This window comes from Haemaphysalis longicornis, unplaced genomic scaffold (assembly GCF_048455015.1).
Source record: "Haemaphysalis longicornis isolate Haplotype H1 unplaced genomic scaffold, Haemaphysalis longicornis Haplotype H1 scaffold_5, whole genome shotgun sequence".
Taxonomy (NCBI): Eukaryota; Metazoa; Arthropoda; class Arachnida; order Ixodida; family Ixodidae; genus Haemaphysalis; species Haemaphysalis longicornis.
Window position 1 is genome coordinate 17,057,561 of NW_027526385.1, and position 21,976 is coordinate 17,079,536.

Sequence of the window (21,976 nt, forward strand, 5' to 3'; positions counted from 1 at the left end):
ATTGATTGTATCATAGTTGAAATAAAGAAAAACAAATGGACTTGGGCTGGTTACGTAGTTAGGCGAAATGAAAGCGGTGGAGCACCAGCGTAACAGTGGATAACGAGAGCGGTCTAGAAGACGGGGAAGGCGACTAATTCGATAGAGAGACAAAATTAGTGAATTCAGAGGCAAAGAACGGACTTAGCAGCGCCAGACAGGAGCGGTTAGAAGTCGATAGGAGGGACCTTTGTCGTGCAGTGGATCTAGTGGACTGTTGTTTTTGTAGTTGATGATGATGACGGCGAAAATTATAGTATTGCTATCGCTGTTCACAACGTTGTACAAAGCCATTTTAAGGCCGCCGAGATAAAAGGTGCTCCGTGTATTTTTTTTTTCTTTCCCATCGGCAGTTTGAAGCCGCACAAATGGTTCAATGCATGGAGGTGAACGAGATTACAGTGGAGGTAGCTCTGGCGTCCACGTTAAAAGCCAGGCGCTACAGGCCACTGATCAATAACGAATACCGTGTGTTTGGATCCTGCGAAACCAGCTTTTTCGACCAGGACGCCTCGCCAGTGCACGTAAGCCCATGCGCTCGCCTCCATAACGGAATTACGCCAATTTACTTCACGAATTTTCTACAAGCGCAGTAGCCTGACGGAAAATTAAGGTGGACTAACCTGATTTCATGTCTATAAAATTTACCTCATGACTCACAGGCTTCAAAATTATTGTTCACCAATATAAAAATTATTACAAATTTATAAGAGTGATACTAGCAATTAGTTTGTCTATTTTAGAAATATATCGCTTCTGCGCTGAACTAAACTCTCCTGCTTGCTAACCAGCCAGAGGGATCTGGTGCAAACTAGCAAAACTTGATTTCATTTCGTGTTATTTTTATTTCAGTAAAGAATATATTATATTGTTGAAATAAGCAAAACAGACCGTTAAGATCGTTTTCATGGATCTGTAAAGATTTCTTCTCATTGGCGCAGGATGATTTTTCAGCCCGTGGGTGACGATTAGCAAGTCCTATTTGAACGTGATCACGTGGGTCCCCCTTAAAATTTGGAGGGCTTAACGCATCGAAGCTACACTTGGGTTATAAGGCGCGCCGTAGTGAAGGGCTCCTGGTTAATTTTGATCACCTGGGGATATTTAACGTTCACCGAAATGTGGACACACTGGCACTTTCGCTTTTCGCCTCCATCAGAAAAGCAGTCGCCACGGCAGGGAATCGAACCCACGTCCTTGGGCTCAGCAGCACAACGCCATAGCCACTGAGCCAGCGTGGCTGCTGTGCATGAAGGAAGCGCACAATTGCTTGCAAGAACTGGCAGCAACGCGAGTTAGTAAAATATTTTTTGTGGGTAACACGCCACGAGCACATACCCAGCTTTCTCGCTCGAAATTCCAAATATCAAAAGTGATATTTGACATAAAGCAAGAAGTCAACGTGAAGATGAAAACTCTCAAATACGTTCCCGGGATTCTGAATATATGTTGTGTAATGCGGCCAAATCTTACTCCCCATGCATTTGTATGGGATAGTTTCCACGGCTCTGGAACTTAGTCGCGCAACGTGCAAGACTTGAAACTGTACACAAAGCACGTTTTAACCCCCAATATTAGCTGGGCGAAAATGTTTTACATTTCAACAAATAACTACAGAGTAATCACTGTTGAAAGGACTGCCATGAGCGGGAAAGCTGCACATGTGTTTTGTGTATGTGTGTGCCGTCTGGTCGATAGTGCTTGGCGTACAAGAACTTGCTCCGCTGAAGGTGTCAAGGTACAGTTGCAGTCATATGTCCGTCCTCGCGAGATACTTGCAACTGGACCGGCTAGGGACCATCAAATGGACAGGGTAGTAGACTTCACATGACACACCATCCGCCTTCCCTTTTCACGTCTCGGTGCAGCGCTGCCGAAGCCCCGAGGTATGCAGAGGCGTTAACAATCCGCAGAAGAAAGTAGCCCAAAGCCGAGTTGTGTAAGAGCTACTCATGAAAGGAGATGTAGTACGTGCCAGCTCAAGAGAACACCCTTTTAAAGCGATATATTTCTTATTGGCACCGACGGTGTCCCCTCAAAAATTAAATGCATTTCTCCATAAACAGATTGGTCGACCGAAAAGCTCCGATAAGATCTCTGTACACACTGCGCATGCGTGACACAGGGCTTCCATTGTGTCGAAAGGGTAACTTGAAAGTCGCGAAAAAGGAACGGTTTTAGATAAGACAATGCACGCATCGACCACGAAGAAGGAGTACAATAGTATACCTTTATCTGACAAACCACGTATCCGTATGCATTTGACCGTGCGTTTACTTAGTGCGCGAAAAATCGTCGCATGAGTTCGTTCTTCGTTTGCGATTTGGGCCTTTTGAAGGTTTGACCAGAGTCCTTCAATGATTCTCTGGTCATGAAACTCCCGGCCAAGTCTCCTACGGGGACAAAGGCTGCAGATCGGGGGGCATCGGGCGGCCTCCGCTGCTGTGTAGCCAGACCGGCAGGCAGGAACGCAGTAGAAGCATGCCTGTTCGCACCAAATTTTTTCGCCGCTCACAAAATGGCAAATCCATTTGAGTGGCCCACGACACGTAAAGCGAAAGCGCACTGCTGATAAGGCGGCGAAAGTCTCTTTTATCTTACTCCATGGTCCGTTCCCTGCCAAACGCGCTCTGTCCCCGCCCCCGGCTGCCCTCCGATCAACACCAGCGCCGCGGCGCGGCAGCGTACGAAGCTCTCCCATAGCGTGATGGCGAAGTTTCATGACCAAAGAGGCATTGAAGGACTCTGGTTTCACTATCAATAGCAGGCACTTTCAGAGAAGGTGGGACGCACTTTTAGCGAAGTTATTGACGCAACTTTACGCAGTTTTGATATCAGAACGCTTTCGTGCTTCTCTCAACTTTCTTTAGACAGGAGTGGTAAATATGTTTTTCTTTTTTTTGTGCATACTGTCGCTTCCTGCTTCCTTATTGGTTGATGGCAGCCGCAGCTTCGCCAGCGCTCTACGATGCTCGTGAAACCAAGTGAAAATTGGGCGGCTGAAATCTCCATTGACCGTGTTCCCCAGTGACCACTGACACTATTGACGATTTTCCGTGTCTGCTTCGAGAGCATGCAGACAAATTACGCATTTGTACCCTCTCCGGCCTCATAACCTTATCCTCCTACAGCTTTGCGATGACAAGAGCAAAGAATACGAGCGACGCCTGAAGACTGATCTCGATGACACAGTGGCTTTGACGTTCGACGCACAGGATCGGCTGCTGTATACATTCGACGTGAGGGAGACCAACGCCCGCAAGGTACGTCGTCCGCATAAGCACGTAGTGCGCATGCGCCACGGCCCCGTACACAACAAAATAGCTGCGGGATTTTCGCTATCGTAGAGGGGTGTAATCGCACCTCGGAAAGTTTGCTTGCAGGATTAAAAATAAACAAGAAAAAATCAAAGGTTATGTTCCATAAGCACGCGAAGGAACGTGTCTTCAAGGTAGGTAATAAAATCTTGGAAACAGTAAGCGATTACGTCTATCTTGGGCAAGTCATAAGTGCTGATCCCAATCATGAAAAGGAAATTACCCGCAGGATAAGTATGGGGTGGGCTTCATTTTGATAGATATTATGATATCATGAATAGTAAATTTCTACTGTCGCTCAGAAGCTGTTATATTACCAGCGCGTTTTTCCAGTAATGACGTACGGGGCACAAACATGGGGTCTCACTAAACGACTTGAAAGGAAACATGGATCGCCCAACGGGCGATTGAAAAAAAAAACTGTGGTTGATTCCCCTGTCGTAGGAATCAGTCAAACACGAAAGTGAAATGTCCAGCGAAATCGGCAGCTGAGCATGATTTGGGGACCGGCGGCTTTCTTGTGGGTGTGCTTGGCGAGCGACGTCCTGCAGGCGGGTCGCTTCAGAAAAGGTGTACTGGCGTCATTTCCGTGACGGATATGACGTCAGTGAAATTTTGGGGCATCGCGGCATAAAACACTTCCGTGTTTTCTGCCGCGAACACCCAAAGTATAACGTACTCATTAGTACCAAAGGCTGCTTCACCGCAACAACACGATCTGGGCGCAGGGGTGCACCCTTTACGAGCCGATTGCTTCGTTTTACAGGCGTCACTTCCGTGACGGATATGACGTCAGCGAAATCTTCGTGTATCAGGGCATAAAACACTTTCGTGTTAAAAACTGCTAGGGGTCATGCTTAGGGATAAGAAAACAGGTGCGTGGATTAGGTAACATGCTCGTATGGAAGAAATCCTAGCTCAAATTAGGCGAAGGAAGCGCGCATGGGTGGGTCACGTCATGCGCATGCGGCAACAGGTGGGCCTTTCGCTTAATAGAGTGGCTGCCGATAGACCTTAAAGGAGTACTGACACGAAATTTTCGTGTTACGTTTTTTTCGCTGCTAAACGTGCATACCAGCCCACTAATCATAGAATGACAGATTAGACGGTCGAGCGCAGCGTAAACATAGAATGACAGATTAGACGGTCGAGCGCAGCGTAAACATTCATTTACGGCGTCGTTTATTCGTGCCAGTTTCTGTTTCGACTGAAAAACGCCGAGCGGCCGCCATAACAGGATGTATCACATGACGACACCATTCTTGCCGCATCGCTGCCTCTCTGGAAGCGCGCGCGAGCGAGCGCACGCGCGCGCCCAGACCGGCCGAGGTCTTCGCCGTCCCCACAGGCCCGGGCAGCATGACGTCAGCATGACACACGCCCGAGCAGCGCGCGCCAACCACAGCCAGCGCGTCGGCTTCGTCACGGGAGCCCCGACGTCGGCAGTTTGGGGCAAGTAGCACATGATGTCATGTCGGCCCGCTCTGGGCTTTCTCTTGCGGGCGAAGATTAAAATGGATTTTAAATATGTTTCGCTGAACTGTTGCTGTTGAAACTTGCTGGGAGATATCTCCTGATAAAAAGGAAGCGTTCTGCATAGTTATCACAGCTTTGAAATTTCGTGTCAGTACTCCTTTAAACATAACAGGGGTCGGCCAAGGACACGATGGGGGGATGAGGTACGAAAATTTCGAGGAAAATGGTGCACTCAGCTGGCACTGGATAGCCGTGGCTGGATATCTTTGGGATGATACTTCATCCTGCAGTGGACACAATCAAACTGATGATGATTATGATGGTGATGATAAGAAGTCGAATATGACCTCATAAATTTCGATGGTAAAACAAGTAAGATCTCGTGTATCGCTCCACAGTGCTTGAGGACTGGATAAGAGTCTCATTGAAAACGTTTTCCTTACCAACCAGACCTCGGCACTGTAATCAGGTTTACAGTTCACGAAGTCGGCACGAGCCCCAGGTTCTTCTTAACGTCATTCTTTGAGGTGCAATATAATGTGGGGATGTTCCGATCGCATGGCGGTTTGCAATGGTTGTTGATAGCGGGCTTGCAATTTCCACGTCATACGCCGTAGTAAAGCCTGAAGTTGAGTGAGAGTTTGTAGCTCAGTTGAGACTTGATAACGCACTTTCCCGGTCGAGCACTTCTCTTTCTAGTCACGATATATAAGGTGCATGACGAAATCAATCTAATATTCCAAGTTTACGACATACAGATGTTTGAGAGGGTGTGCTACACTTACCAGTAATATTTTCAGACAGCTATTCACTTCGTGTCTTATCTGCTAACACCGTGTTAACTTAGGTAAAGTTTTGATTTAACAAGAACGAAGATTCATATTGGCGTTGTTATTTGAACACCAAAAATGACGAAAAGATGCGCCGGAAAGTTAATTCTCAAGTATTGGATTAAAACATTTTTGCCCGTTATGGCTACTGTGCCGCAGCAAATACGTAGCAACCAACATTGAGCAGGCAAGCTATCAGCTTCGCTTGCATGGAAAATGTGTGTGTTTGATAAACGTTTCGAAGAACTTGAGATTAGCAAGTATACATCTTGCGCACTCGGGGTTGGAGTGAGGTCAAGTTTCGGATGAGGCATAAAATGTTCAAACCACCTTGGCTAAACGATGTTGAGGTCACCTTGAGTCATGAACTCTTTAGTTGTGAAGCTGAAGTTAATTCGCGACCATTTGAATTTCAGGTTATGGTATTTCAGGCTGTTTGTAAGGATATCGGTTCATCCCTTTGCATCTCTGTCCAGAAAATTTAATCCTTGCCTCCCCATTACGCATGCTGCTACAAGTGTATTGATTGATTGTGGGGTTTAACGCGCCGACGCAACGCAGGCGATGAGGCGCGCCGTAGTGGAGGGCTCCGGATTAATTTTGACCACCTGGGTATCTTTATCGTGCGCCGAAATCTCGTACACACGGGCGTTTTTGCTTTTCCTGCTACAAGTGTAGCTACACTGTTTAATTACCTGGATATTCCTGGTTCCCTCGGTATTTCTGCGTTCGTGCGTACGGGCGTCCCTGTCTAGCTTATTTTATGCACACCTGACGCTTCTGTGGAGCGAGACTGAAGCTCTGCCTCCCAATTAGATATTTTCTGATGAACGAAACAGGAAAGCTTGCTTGTGGGCTGAGTTGGTGCATCATAACTGCGAACACACTGCCAGGATCAGTGTTAAAAACCCGCAAGATGAAAAAAAATGGAAAGAAACGACAGATGGAAGCGCAACTAACAACTGACTTAATTGCCCAAACCTTTGAAAGACCGTGACTTTACAGAAAAAATACATAGGATGCATCGATTGATACATAGATTGATAATCAGCGCCGTGCTTTATGAGTTAAGATAAGACGTATGACCACGCTCGTACTTATCAACTCTGCTTAAATGGAACCAATTTTTCTTGCCTTATCCCAGATGAGGAGCACGGAAACGTCAGGTTTTGAGCGATAGTGGTACGTTGTGAACATTACCGATATGCGCGTAGTTGATGTAACCTGAACTACGGCTCTTCGTCGTTTCAGTACTGCGCCGTAAAAGACAAAAACCCATCCCGTGTCTTCAGCATCGCCGCCTACGACGTCAACTACGACCAGGGACCCGGTGCGTGCTCTGGAAAGTTCAACACCGGCAACTTCAGCAGAGTTGAGCACTTGCGCAGTCTCGTGGACTTTCTCAGGGAGACCTACACGCGAACGTCTGCATATTACGACTGTTTGCAAGCCTGACTTGTGGCTGTGCGTCGGCGCATCTTGGGCCCCTGCTTTCTTTTTACTTCGTCCAACAATTATTCGACGTTTTAGCGGTCAATCTTTTATCGAGCGTTTCTGCGCCACTCAGTGAAGACTTTTTTTATCTTCTTCGATTTTCGCAACGTTCTCAAAGAAATGAATATCAACGATTAACTTACTACCTGTAGCTATGCTTTCTCATGATTGCAATGCAGCAAGCAACGACCCTGTATATTTTCTGCTCGTTCGCTTCAGGAGAAAACTGTTATATAGGCATTAAAAAAACAAAGGTTATTTCAGTCAATGGCCGTGTTTTAACACGCTAAAGAATTGCAGGACGTCGTTTGCGTAAAAGGTAGTGCTATATTTTTTAATTGATATCACGAGTGATTCCCCACTAACACGAAAGCAATAAAAATGGATACCACATAAGCAAAGAATTTTGCCTTTTCTGTCATTTTTGAAGAACATTCGACTGCAAAGCCAAGAGCAATACTTCTACTCATGTTCGCTGGTTATATTCTAAATAAAAGTACCATAAGCGATAAAGAGGACGACAGTTACAAAAGAAAAAAAAAACTTTTTTTTCTCGAAGTTGAGCTCACACAGCAAAAGCCTGTACTAAGTCGGTTATCTGACCCACTTTTTCTTTACTTACTTTAAATCTAACCTGCACATAGCAAAAATATTACACTATACTTCCCACTATACCAAAAACAAGCCTACGATAATACGTGCCGAAAGGGCGGGGCGGTTGAAAATTCTAGTGTACAATTCAACCTTCTTTTTTTCTATTTAGCCTTCTTTTCATAAGAGTGCTGGGACAAAACAAAACGCTGCAAAGCAGCAGCTTGGCGAGGACCTTGCCCCGTTGTCTTGGCAACGGCTGCAGTGTTTGACAATACGCGCATTTGATACACCGTATGGACTCTTTCATGCATACAAAAATACAGTAATATTACAACAAGCGTGTAGCAAGCGTGTAGCGTGTAGCGTACGAATACTATCTCATTCACACTATAGCTAACACAACAGTGGTACGGCACACAATAGTATTACGAGCGTAATAGTATTGCCATATATATGTAGCTTGCTGCATCAATACAATGTTTTGCACACTAAGGGAAGAAATAAAAGCACATACATTCTGCACAATGTACAGCAATATCTCATAAAATAGCAACCAGAGAAAATTGGGTTAACAAAATTATACATAGGCCGCAGCCCGAGTCACAGGTATATACACTTGAAACGCAGAAATACAAGCCAATGAAAAATACACAAAAGATTACTTTTCACCAATTTGAGGCAAGGCCTCCATTTTTAATCATATGCGATTTCAATTGTTTTTTTCAGGCACAACTTAAATCCAGACCATTTCTGCGTAATTTGTTTAATGAACACAGTACACGATACTGCAATCTTGAAAATCCGGAATTCGTACGATATGAGAGTATGATATCTGTAGTGACAAATTACATCGCCGCTGTATAGGCGTTTTAGCTTTTCAGATATCGAGGCAAAGCATTTGAAAGTGACACGCCCGTATGCACAGTTGCAGATCACAACGGCGCCATCTTTAACCCACCGCAGACAGACATTCGCCCATGCAGTGCAGTGTTTCCTTTTATGGTATCTGTGGGCGCGTTCCCTAGAGTGTACGCGCGCCGAAAATGTAGCACAGTATTGTAAAACATTCGCTTGCATGGAAAGTTTTAAGCAAAACTTAAATCTCTGCTGGGTTCTTGAACTATTCCATTAACGTTCCATTCGATATCAAAGCTCCTCCATTGTAGATCAATTCGATTTTGTAAAAGCTACTGGCATGATGTTAACTAAATTGAATTTTAGCACCTGTTTGATGTTACTCCTCCCTCGCTTTCACTGGGTCTCAGCTGCAAATTCAGTGCCCACTTGAGTTTCGAATTTGTACTTTCTTACTCGGTGTCGCTCTCTATTTCTAATAGATCAAGGCTCCCATGCTCTAATGAGCTCGTACTGTAGCTCGAAAGTGGATTACCCACACGCTACTGAGATGCCTTCCTGTCATCCTATGTGGATATCAAGAAGCCCGATAAAAACCCCTAGGCCCTTTACAAACCCGTCCTTGACATCCCACGCATCCCTGTGAAATACTTACTGTTTATCATGATTCCTTCTCGCCTTCCTTCATTGGGTAAATTTCGCAAGCCGCGGAATAAACCAACCAGTTGCTATTCAGCGCCGTGAGTCGTCGTTTCTCGTCCCGTCTTTTTGCGCTGTTTTGAATTTCAGTTAGCTATATACCGCGCGCCATTCAAGTTGACCACTATTATGCACGAATGGTTTGCTAGACAGACATTTTTTTCAGTGGCTCTATAAGGGGTCCTTTCGAATTTTGAAATTTTGTGGAAATTTTGCAGAAATTTTGTAACCCCATGCATTTTAATGGAGCGAAAGGTAGAGACTAAATAGAGTCAGCTCCACTATGGTACGCAAAGCGTTGCTGGAAAGACATTTTTATGAGCATTACAAGTAGTCCCATATCAAAGTACGGTATGGAGCTGTTCTTGCTCTCTCTCTCTCTCTTGTGTTTGATTATTTCGCGCCATGTACGCTTTTTCAAAACGTGCCTGCTTGCCCTATTTTCTGTTTTAGCAAATGTATTCATCTCTATCTGCTATCTATACGCAGCGGAACGAAGTTGCCATAACGTTCCCGCCTGAGGGATTCCGTCGGGCGTGCCAAAATAGCAGGCGTGGTGATATTTGTAATCACGGCGGCTTCAAGTTGCTTCCCCTGGTCTAGCCTCCGCAGTTGTGAATCAGACCTTGTAGACCCACGTGTGCAACGCGAACTTATAATCTTGGCTTCAAACTTGGGGTATCTCCTCGGGCCGTATTACCGACGGCCTTGTACAACCCCCGCACAAGCCTGTAAACAGCTTCTGTAGCCGGGTTTAAATAGCGGCGCGCGTAAGCAAAACGTATCCCACTGTGAAAAGTCGTGTGTCAAAGCAGAAGAGACGAGTATATCGGGACCTTCCATAAACAGGTGAGGTGACTCTTCACTACATTTTACGTCAGGAATGAATCCGCTCCCATTAGGCTTTTTTATGGGTTTACCGTTTACCTCTCACTTTTCAAGTTTAATGCATAATTTGTTACAAATGAGCGACATTTCTTTTTTGTTTTTGCAAATCAGTGTTTGATTTTCTATTATCAGCGCCAGTGGCCAGAAGCCTTAGTTTTGTTTGAAACGCGTCTACCGACAACCTTTGTCAAAGTCTCTTCTCAAACGCTTCGCACTCTTCCAGCCGAATACGTGATGCGCCCGTTTGTAAGAATATCGTTAAATGCCTTGACATTTTTCTGTGAACTCGGGGAGGAAGCCCGTCTGACCTGGCCGTCTGCAGCGGTTGGTGTGCCACAGTTTCTCCGAGTACGAAAATGCTATTACGAGTACGAATGCGAGTACGAAAGGCGCTAAGGCTCTCATACTTTGAAATCGCACTCCTCCTATTGCTACTAAAAGTTTTCGTTTCTGCAATGCATTTGTGTCTTAAAATGAAGTTGCCTTTAAGCGGGCTTGTGTACAGCGCTTCTTATGGATGTTTATAGTAATAAAAGACTTTCGGGCAATCCTATTTTGATATCAGACAGTGTAATGGCTCCTAGAAAATTGTCTTCTCCGCAATGCACGAGTTTTCAGTACCGAAGCCGACTTTAAAGGGCCTCAGTGGAGAGCAGAATGGGTAAAAGCATTTATTCGATCGACAATACCCATTTGGGAGTCTTCAATTTTTTTCTTAAATGGCACAGGCCGCTCAATATAATATCCATACGAAGGTTTCTAGAAGAAGAAAAATTCCGTGAGTCTGCGTGACCGAGAGGGCTTAGGTGGCATGGTGCTTGCGGTAGTTTCGTAGCAATTAATAACACCGCAAGAATATCTGTGCGGCCTCAATTTCACTTAAAACCGGCCGCGGCGGCCACTTTTCTGATGGAGGCGAAAAGCAAAAACGCCCGTGTGTACGAGATTTCGGCGCACGTTAAAGATCCCCAGGTGGTCAAAATTAATCCGGAGCCCTCCACTACGGCGCGCCTCATCGCCTGCGTTGCGTCGGCGCGTTAAAACCCTACAATCAATCAATCAATCATCAATTTCACTTAAAAACAAAATCGCCCAAGTGGTCCAGTAAGGGACGTGTTCTGCTGACTACGAGAAAAAAAGACAAATACGGTTGCTTTTATGTTATGTTGTTATGTCATGTTATGTTACGTTATGCAATTTTATGTTACGTTATGTTATGTTATCTTACGTCATGTTATGTTAAGCTACGTTATGTTATGTTATGTTATGCAATGTTATGTTATGTTATGCAATGTTACGTTATGTTACGTTACGTTATATTATGTTACGTTATGTTATGTTATATTATGTTACGTTATGTTATGTTATATTATGTTATGTTTTGTTATGTTATGTTATGTTATGTTATGTTATGTTATGTTACGTTACGTTACGTTACGTTATGTTATGCAGTGTTATGTTACGTTACGTTACGTTATGTTATGCAATGTTATGTTATGTTATGTTATGTTACGTTATGTTACGTTACGTTATATTATGTTACGTTATGTTATGTTAACGTTACGTTATGTTGTTATATTATGTTACGTTATTTACGTTACGTTATGTTATACAATGTTATGTTATGCAATTTTATGCTATGTTACGTTATGTTTATGTTATGTTATGTTATGTTATGTTATGTTATGTTATGTTATGTTATGTTATGTTATGTTATGTTACGTTATGTTTATGTCATGTTATGTTATGTTTTATGCACAACGGTGTGCCCGAGGGTTTGGGGCACATTAAGTACTCCGCGTGGTTTAAACTATTCCGACATTCGGTAAAGGGGCAAAAAGTATGATCTATGTGCAGTTTTACCACGTGAAATACCGGCTTGAACATCTTGAGAAGCATTGTATTCGTATCACTCCCATGGAAGCAGGGTGAAGATGAAGCTGGCGCTTGCTTCCCTCTTCTTCGTCGTCATCGCCGTTCTGAGGTAAGGATTGAATTGGATTGGAAAACGTTTGATGTTTAGTGAGAAGAAAATGTTTAAGACAGCGGCTCACGCGTTTAAATTTCCGCTCGAAGCTATGGCACGTCAAAGCCTGGTTACTGTTAAAGACGATGTCTTTCCTACGCCAGCTAAACGTGAAAAATGTTTATCTCTCTGCCACTCGAATCATCCAGGAACGTTACTGCCAGAGTTGCCAGGTTTGGCGATCTGTCGCCACACTGGAGACTTTTCGAGAATCGTGGCGACGAAAATGTCAGTGTGACGACTTGGCTACTTTCTGGCTCCTTCGAGCATTGGCGGTTTTGTATATTTCAGGGCGCTTCTGGTGCCGCACTTCCCAAAAAGGGGGCCTTATACGATCTTTCATTGCATTTCAGCCGTTGGCACAAACTGAATAAACAGAAATGAACAAACGTCTAGGCAGATGTCCGTTATCTAGCAAAGTCTAGGATAGGCCTCAACAATTCAGTCACTCAAACACACCACCATACGTACAGCGCTACCAGAGTCCTTCAATGCAAAAGCATTGAAGGACTCTGGCGCTACTTAACGCAAGATGTCAAAATTTGCCTTGCTCTTTTAGTATCCTGCACCCGATGTCGTATGAATAGCGTCAAAGCTTTCAAGCAACGCCATCTGTTTAAAGTGTAACGCTCCAGTAGTTTACGGGAGCTTAAGATGTCATGCTGAGTGGTGGGAAGTGGGTATGACGTTGTATATTAGGCACAGGAATGTAAAGAGTCAGTCAAAGTGGTAAAACACAGTGTGCAGCGAACGACCATTCGAAGTCATTCATATTCTTTGAATTCTTCCCCCATACCTGAACATTTCAATTTTTTGTAGACAGTAGTCAACCGCTGTCACTTTGCCGCACCAGAGAAGACGAATAAAAATTTGTAATACGGTTTTCTGCGTTTCGTAAATTCTGCATTTTTTTTCCGCAAAGGTAATGAAAACGTATTTACTAGCCTCGCCTTGTTGAAAATGGCGCCTTTTCTGGCTTCTTTTCAAACATTCACTTTGATTAATGTGGCACTCGTGGCTACTTTTGGCTATTTCACGGCGACATTTCATTCTGAGGGCCTGGCAACTCTGGTTTCTGCTTACAATTGTGTTATTGGTGGTGATGGTGGTGGGATTTAACGCGCCGAAGCCACACGTGGGCTATGAGGCGTGCCGCAGTAGAAGGCGGTTCCGGAACACTTTTGACTACCTTTGGGGTATCTTTAACATCCGCCCCAATTCTCAACACGCGGGCGGTTTCACCCTTCTCCGCCAGAAAAGCAGCCACTGCGGCCGGGATCAAACCCGCGTCCTTGGGCTCGGTAGCACAACGCCTGAACCAACCACAAGAGGGTTATTGCCCACTGGGAAGCGATATTCCGGTCCCCTGTAGATTGAAGTCTGCCACTTTGTGTACGCAACTAGCGTCAACCACCTTTCACTCCGAGCGTTGTGCTCCTTCCTCTGAGCATCTACTAAAAAACCTTAGCGGTTCGGCCTCCGCAGCCTAATTGGCAGAACCACGGCTTTGGGCGCGAATGGCCTGGATTGGAGCCCCAGCAGTGCGGAAATTTTCGCAAGACCGGTGGTTTTATTTTAGGGGGGAAGCACCTTAGGGGCTCGGGGTGTCGGCGTCTCCTGTCATCGTCGTCGTTTCATGTAGTCACGATACTAAAACAAAAGACACTCGTTTTCCAAAGCCTCGCGCTAGACCGTAACACGTACTAAAAGAACGCACCGGCACACTCGCTTTCCAACACCTCGCGCTAGAACTTTTCATCTCCGTGTGCAAAAACGCGTACTAAGAGAACACACCGGGACACTCGTTTTCCAACGGCTCGCGCAAGAACGTTTCGTGCTTCAAGGACAAGAGACTTTTGCAGCAAAGCTGTATACCTCTACACCCCAACGGTTTCATCCCCGAGGGCAAAACGCCAAGGCGCCAAGAATACTCATACAGTGCATGCTTCGCTCCTCCCCAGGTTTCACGTTAGTGAAGGTGGCCCGGGATTTTTTTATTGGCTCTTAATATTCGCCGCGATATTGAAAGACAATGAGAACCGGCACCGAGTAAGATGTCGACGATCGAGCAAAACTCAATACAGTGCCCCGCTGCGTGTTTTCAAACGCTTCTCAGCACAGCGCCATGCACGTGATATGTTGCGATGTCACTTCGTGCGCTATTCTATGGTGCCAAGTTATAAAAAGGCCCGCTGTTCGACCTCTCTAGCCTCAAGGCAAAATTCTTGCTACTGGTGCTCACGGCCTGGGTTCGAGCTCAAGCGGACGTACTCTATTTCTTTTTTGTTTTTCAAGAACGCTTTTAAAGATCAAATTCTATACGTTGTTTCGTATGCGTGGTTTGGTATCGTTTAGGAGGCTTTAGTTTCGGGGCGCAGCCTATTCCGACGTTTAATTACCGTTCTGAATTGCGCGACGCGGACTCACACACGTCACGTGGGGGTGAGAGTGGGGGGAGGAGAGAGGGTGCTGTGCAGCAAAACGTTTGGAAATCGCGCCCCGGCTCGCTGTGTGCACTTTGTGACGTGCTGTTCAGCGTCGCAAAAAATGGAAGTGGAACAGTAGGACGAACTGCCAGCTTTAATTACGTGTTTATCAGCAAACAAGGCGTCGTTGGCGGTCGAGCGGAAGCCGAGAGCTACGAAACGTGTGATCTTTCGACTGAAACAAAAGGCTATTCCGCCTTTATTGTCCCCTTAAAAGGGACTCACCTAATCACGTCCCTATGGGGATAACGAATTCATGACGCACGCGCTTCGTGTACCGATACGAAAGGTTTTATGAATTCAAAGAACAGTTCCCAACGACCTAGTTTGCTTCTTTTGAAAATATATCCTTCCTTTACTCAAAAAAAGTCTATACAAGGAACACATTTTGGTTTATCTAGTTATCACTAGATGGGGCTAGGTGTCAAACACGCGAGTTTTATTTCTTTATTTCAGTACAGAGGGTACATACTTCCAAAATGAGCAAATTAAGCCGTTTGCAGCATTTTCATGCATCTGCGAAACTTTTCGTATAGTTGCACGTCATGAAGCAGTAATCCTCATAGGAATGATAACAGTTGAGTGCCTTTTAATGGTCGTCCTCGTTAACTGAGCCCTTTCCACTCCTCCAGCGTGTCAGCGACGTCACCGCTGGACTGCTCGTCCTACACGTGCGCCGAAGCGGATTGTAAAGAACAGACCTGCGCGTGCGGCACCTACAAGGATGAATGCGGCTGCTGCGACATCTGCTACAAGGTGATCGAAAAAGAAATCTCAATTCAGCGGACTGTGTGATTTTAAAGAGTGCTCACTAGGCCCGAGTCTAGCGATCAACGAGACCAGCTCGCAATGGAATAATTCTAAGGAGGAGGAGGAGAAAAGCGAAAGGAAAGGCCGAGAGGTTATCCAGGCTTAGAGCCCGGATTGCTACTCGGCACTGGGGAAGGGGTGTTCAGGGAATAAAAGAGATGGCAGGCGAAAAAGGGGGGATAGGAGCGGGGTCGCGCATACACTTTAGTCCCTTCGTGGGCACTAGAGTCTCTCAGCTAAACCTGTGTCTTTCATAAAACGCAAAAGAGCTTAATTCGTGTACGTCCTCCCTGGACCGATTACAATATCGCTGGTTGTGAAACTGAAAATTTCGGGACTAACGAATTGATGGAAACAAAATACTCGCATTCACCGTTACCTCTTCGAATACAAAATAACCCCACATTGAAAAACTCGGCGCGATAAACTAGGAAAACCTCATTTGCAACAACCTACAAATTTTTGTTTTCAGAACGTCCAAGTCAAAAAACATCCGTATGTTCGTATGTTAATACATATGATCAATTCACTAGAACCCATGTTTTAATCATTTGCGAGAGATCTCAAACACAACTGCAACTCGAATGAAGTGTCTCCACGTTAACCTTCAAATTTGGTGCGCGGAATATTAACTTTTTCTAAACTTTTGATGCTCTGCAACGTTTTCATCTTCTTTATGAATGTCGCGTTTCATTAGTTGAAAAAAGGATATACGTTCAAGAGTTTCCTTATCATCAATATTAAGGCGAGCAAATTCAATAAAATCGTGAGGAAGAAATTTATCTCCGAAGTTCCTGGTGATATTCATGAGTAACCTGACGTACGACGCCTTATTATGCTGTCACAACGATTAAAAGATAAGAGATAACCAATTAGGCTGTGGTTCAATGTTTGCACAACGTACATAAGGGGGTACCGCGGATTTTCTGCAGATGCCAGAGATATACTGCTACACTGAATGGTGTTGAACAGCCTTCAGAGGACTCAAAGTGTCTCAAAACGGGCCTTGCCACGAGCCTTCGAAACCCAGTTTAAATGATAGATGATCACGCGGAACCCATACATGCGTTTATTACCAGTTAGCGGACACTTTTCTCGCTGGTATTGTGTGTAGATATATCTGTGCGCCTGTGTCCATGGTTTGGCCGCGGAGCGTTTCGTACGACTCTTACAAAACTGTTGTGGTTGGTGTACGCATGCATGCTGTAGCGTTTCACAACAACGCTTTTTCTCACCAAAAAAATGTGGTTGATTCCTCTGTCATAGGAATCAGTAAAACACGAAAGTGAAATGTGCAGCGAAATCTGCAGCTGAGCATGATTTTCGGGTCGGCGGCTGTCTCGTGGGTGTGCTTGGTGAGCGACGTCCTGCTGGCGGGTCGCTTCGGCCAAGGTGTACTAGCGTTATTTTCCGTGACGGATATGACGTCAGCAAAATCTTGAGGTATCGCAGCTTAAAACACTTTCGTATTAAAATATAAAACTCGAAAACGAACGACCATAGGTGTAACGTACTCTCTAGTACTAGAGGTTTCTTCCCCGCAAGAATACCATGTGTACAGGGGTGCACCCTTTACAGGCCGCTTGTTTCGTTGTAGTGGCGTCACTTCCGTGACGGACATGACGTCAGCGAAAGCTTCGTTTATCAGTGAATAAAACACTTTCGTGTTAAAAAACGTCAACTGTACCTTTACAGTGCCCAGACGAAGCCTGCAACACCTGGCAACAAGACGTGTGCATAAACGGCCATACGTGCGTCCTGGAAGACCCAGAAGACCGGTTCGAGTTTGGGGCTGTCGGACACTGCAAGCCTGGGAACGCTACTTCGGTGTGAGCGGTTGGAGTCGTTGCCGAGACACCGTACACATGTTCCAGCTAAGGAGCGAAGCAGGAGACTCTCCCGAGCGTCAGCGAGTAAAAATTTGCGTACTGTTACAACGTTCCATCTTCCCAGAAGAAAGAGCTTTCATTTTCGGCCATCACTGTTTGTCTCAGAATAAACCCTGCTAATTGAGTGAGACAATAAGCGTCGTTTACTAAAGAGGGCGTGGCATTGCGTGCAAGTGCTCTGCCGGAGTGCCGCCATGCCGTATCACAAACACTTGGAATCGTAACTTATCACTGCCTGCTGTGGACCACGACAACTCGAGAAGGAGAGGAGACGCGTTCCTTGACCGCACACTGCTAACGATGCAAATAAATATCTGAAAATGCAGGTTCATAAGGGCTAGTACAGTTGACAGTAATTTCCGCTCGTACCTGCTGTGATCAGGCTGCAGCAGGCTATTGCATACCTTCAGGTAAGTATTGTTGCTGAGAGTGGAAGAAGTGATGCCTTTTCCGTTAATGTGCAGCTTTATGGGTCTCCTTTTTGTCTCGCCAAAATAAAACGCACTTAGGGTTCCCAAACAACCCAAGGAGGCAGAGTTTTAGCCCTCGATCTAACTTCAATCATTAACTGATAAGTGGCTGACTGCACCTTCGGTATCGCTTTCACTGCAAGGTTGATACGCTGGCACGTTTTTTCCAGTGTGTTTTCAATGGTCTGGAAGGCTAAATGATGCACACAAAAATGCAACAAGAAATGAAGTAACAAAATCACATACTTCTACCCAATCGAGCGCGATCATGCGATCATTTAAATACAAAAAAACTGAGACTGAACTAATGAAATCATAAAAGGGTGTTTTTTCCCGCGAAAATGCCAGGTACGGAGGCATTTACGGCAGGTGCGGAGGCCAGGAACGCAGAAGGGGCGTGCGGATTTCTCCGCGTAATAATAACACAATTCTCATAATTTTATCAGTTTTTTTTAAATTACGATTGCTTCGCTTGGACCTACTTGTGAAAATAGTTTCCCTGCAGCACAAGTGACACAACTTCTGCTTTTTTTAGAGGCCCTGCAACACTTTTTTCAACTTTTTTCGAAATCTTAAACACTTGCAGAACGTAATCAGTACTCAGATTAGGGTGTTGCAAAGCAACCCAGCCAAAAATAACTGCTTTATGCCCATCAGAGACATTAGAAACTTGCTAAAAACATTTTCTCTCTTTCCCTGTCTTGGAGTTCTTCGACCGCTGGAATTGCGTCATGACAACGTGTCGCGTCTATGGGCCTGCTTTCCTTCGGTAGCAGCAATAAACGCATTCGATAACCACTGTTAAGAAAATCACAACAAAACAGAGAAGAAACGGAAGGCGTATCTGCTGTGGCTACAAAATCACGCAGTTCTGCTCAGTACTGGCGATAACTATACAGGGTGTCTCAGCTATCATGCACCAAGATTTAAAAAAAGAGCGATGGCGTTACTCGAAGAAAACCTAGTGCATAATGTTTGCAGTACTGTGGAGAAGCGGGCAGCATTTTTTGTTAATGAGACTTAACTAATTAATTGTAATTAATTATCTAACTCGAGAGAGAGAGAGAGAAACTTGTTTATTTGCAGAGCCTTGTGAGAGTGGAGCCTTCTTACAGGTAGCCATGTGCCGTCCTTGATGCTACCGCTCTCTCAACCAGCGGGAGCTGATCGCAAAGGAGGGAGCTGGACAGCAGCGTCTCCCACTGCTCGGGGGAATGGGGAGGAGGTGGAGGTGGCAAATCAGGGTTCTGAGTACATTCAAGGATAATGTGCCTAAGTGTTCCTGGTGGCGTATAGAATTTGCATTGGGCTTCGTGTTGATTTGGGAACATAAGGTGCATCAGTGTTGGATGGGGATACGTGTTTGTTTGCACAAGTCTGAGCGTAGTTTCTTATGTCTTTGTTAGTTATGGGTGGGGCTGTGAAAGTGTTCTGCGACCGAGTCTGTAGTGCTCTGTAATTTCCTGGTGGGTCCTGAGTGGCGTAGGTTCTGGTGAATCCTCCGCGGCCTGGTTGACGAAACCTCGGGCCTTGGGGTGGGCTTGATCATTGCCCTCCATGGAGGAGTGGGCCGGCGCCCACATCACTTCGACTACCCTGTCTGGTGGCTTGCTTGACAGTATGCGGTATGTCAATGGAACCACCCAGCCCGACGTGAGACTGCTGCATACTTCTTGCGAGTCAGTAATTATGACACTTGCCTTCGTTTGCGAAAGAGCTAAGACTACGGGTCGTTCTTCCGCTTCTTGCATTGAGGCAACGTCGTCGGGGCAACCCTATACCACGATCTAACTCGAGAAGTACTGTCCTAATCAGTAAAGTGTCAATGAGGCACTTGTAGGTATACACTAGGGGCACCTAACTGCGATATTTTCAGCGACGAACTAACTGCGTACTCATTTGTTCTGACTGATCAAGAAAACCCGCGAAATATGAAAAATACCACGTGAAGGTGCTTCCGCGCGCATTGTAAAGCAATGCCCTCAAACAGGCTGCCTCTGAGTTAGCCAGAATAAAATAATCAAAGAAAGAAAGAAGAAATCGCGACCGAGTTTGTGCCTTATCAGCCAGAAGTGTCCCGCGAATCTTGCTGTTGCTGCTCCTTTCATGCGTGCCATTATCAAGGTGATGCGCTGTCTCTTCGGGCGGGTGACAGGCGAAGCAGTTGCTTTCAATCAGCTTATTTGTGGACGCTGCTTTACAATGCGCGCGGAAGCGCCGTAACGTGGTATTTTTCACATTTCCCGAGTTTTCTTTATCAGTCAGAATAAGTGAGTACGTAATTAGTTCGTCGCTGAAAATACCGCAGTTAGATGCCCCTCGTGGGTACCTACAAGTGCCTCATTGAGACTTTAGTGATTAGGACAGTACTTCTTGAGTTAGATAATTAATTACAATTAATTAGTTAGGTCTCATTAACGAAAAAAATGATGCCTGTTTCTCCACAGTACTGCAAACATTATGCACTAGGTTTTCTTCGAGTAACGCCATTGCTCTCTTTTTAAATCTTGGTGCATGATAGCTGGGACAACCTGTAGATGGTATTCATTGAAAAGTTTGGCTGTCAATTTCTTCGTTTGGCGACACTGGAAACGGCCACGGACATGGCCGATGCGTCATGGACGTGGCGCGGCTTGTGCCACTGCGCCCGCGCGCCGAAGAAGGACAAAACACCGTCGTGCGTCGTCTGCTCCGTTTCAATCCGATTCTAAACAGTGGTGTCAACAGAGATGTTGTTAATTGCACTCACATTGTACTCGAGGCCTTACTTTGCGTTCGGTGGAGGAGAGTTCGGAACGTCTAACACAAATCCTGTGGTTAGCACGGACAAGTACCGCCATCCCACGGAGCCCGACGCAACTAGTGACGGCGCACTCACATGGTTGCCTGCATGCGTGCCTCGCCAGTGAATACAAGCTATAGCTCTCGCAGTGCTTCCAGCAACCAAGACTAGAGTGAAAGCGTTCCAGAGTCCCTTTAACCGCTGGTGGTAGAACGCGACGGCAGCACTTGGAGGTGCAACTAAGGGCCACTCTTCGGAAGAAAACCTCCAGACATGTTTGTTCAAGGAACCGCTGGAGAAATTTACCATCGCTCGTTTTCTCAGCGAATTCAGGCGCTTGTCTCTTAACCCGCCTCGTTTAGCCACACAGCAATTGTTTTAGCAACGGCCATAGTTAGCCAGAAATGTATTTTTTACACGCGTAAAGCAATACACTTTTTACTTTAATCCGGTATTTGTATATACATACTAGAAACGCATCCCCGTGGCACCCTGTTTTTGGCGTGAACGAACTGCTTTTTATCCAGATTTAAGTTATTCTCCCTACGTGGAGTAAGTTTCTGTGAAGGGAGCGAAGGAGAGAGTGAGTGAGCGAGTGCACGAGTGAGTGAAGGAGTGAGTGAGTGAGCAAAGGAGGGAGTGAGTTAGTAAGTGAGGGAATGAGTCAGTGCGTGAGTATGTGATTGAGTGAGCGAGTGAGTGCGTGAGCGAAGGATTGAGTGAGTGAATGAGTGAGTGAGGGGGGAGGGAGGGAGGGAGGGAGGGAGGGAGGGAGGGAGGGAGGGAGGGAGGGAGGGAATGAGGGAGTGAATGAGTGGAGTGAGCGAGCGTGTGTGAGCAAAGGAGCGATTGAGTGAGTCAGTGAGTCAGTAAGTGAATGAAGGAGTCAGCGAGTGAATGAGTGAGCGCGTGAATGCGTGAGCGAAGGAGCGAGTGAGTGAGCGAGCGAGTGAGTGAGTGAACAAGTGAGTGCGTGAGCGAAAGATTGAGTGAGTGAGTGAGTGAGTGAGGGAGGGAAGGAGGGAGGGAGGGAGGGAGGGAGGGAGGGAGGGAGGGAGGGAGGGAGGGAGGGAGGGAGGGAGGGAGGGAGGGAGTGAATGAGTGGAGTGAGCGAGCGTGTGTGAGCAAAGGAGCGATTGAGTGAGTCAGTGAGTCAGTAAGTGAATGAAGGAGTCAGCGAGTGAATGAGTGAGCGCGTGAATGCGTGAGCGAAGGAGCGAGTGAGTGAGCGAGCGAGTGAGTGAGTGAACAAGTGAGTGCGTGAGCGAAGGATTGAGTGAGTGAATGAGTGAGTGAGGGAGGGAGGGAGGGAGTGAATGAG

The 21,976-nt window shown here is 45.8% G+C and overlaps 3 protein-coding genes across 4 annotated transcripts in view; 2 read left to right on the forward strand and 1 right to left on the reverse strand.

The window, feature by feature from the left end:
- Positions 1–21,976, reverse strand: part of LOC144139081 (uncharacterized) — a 163,546-nt gene that overhangs the window by 48,871 nt on the left and 92,699 nt on the right. The window lies entirely within an intron of this gene.
- LOC144139078 (uncharacterized) lies at positions 398–7,495 on the forward strand. The gene is made up of 3 exons (XM_077671560.1): positions 398–563; positions 3,171–3,302; positions 6,914–7,495. The coding sequence occupies exons 1-3, from the start codon at positions 408–410 to the stop codon at positions 7,115–7,117; spliced, it is 492 nt and encodes a 163-aa protein (XP_077527686.1). The 5' UTR covers positions 398–407; the 3' UTR covers positions 7,118–7,495.
- On the forward strand, positions 10,015–17,527 carry LOC144139079 (uncharacterized). Of its 2 annotated transcripts, none has more exons than XM_077671561.1 (4): positions 10,015–10,153; positions 12,120–12,176; positions 15,337–15,460; positions 17,210–17,527. In XM_077671561.1, exons 2-4 carry the CDS (start codon positions 12,127–12,129, stop codon positions 17,345–17,347), a joined length of 312 nt encoding a protein of 103 aa, XP_077527687.1. In that variant the 5' UTR covers positions 10,015–10,153; positions 12,120–12,126; the 3' UTR covers positions 17,348–17,527. The 2 variants fall into 2 exon arrangements, with proteins under 2 accessions (XP_077527687.1, XP_077527688.1); XM_077671562.1 differs by having other exon boundaries at positions 10,055–10,153; positions 12,117–12,176.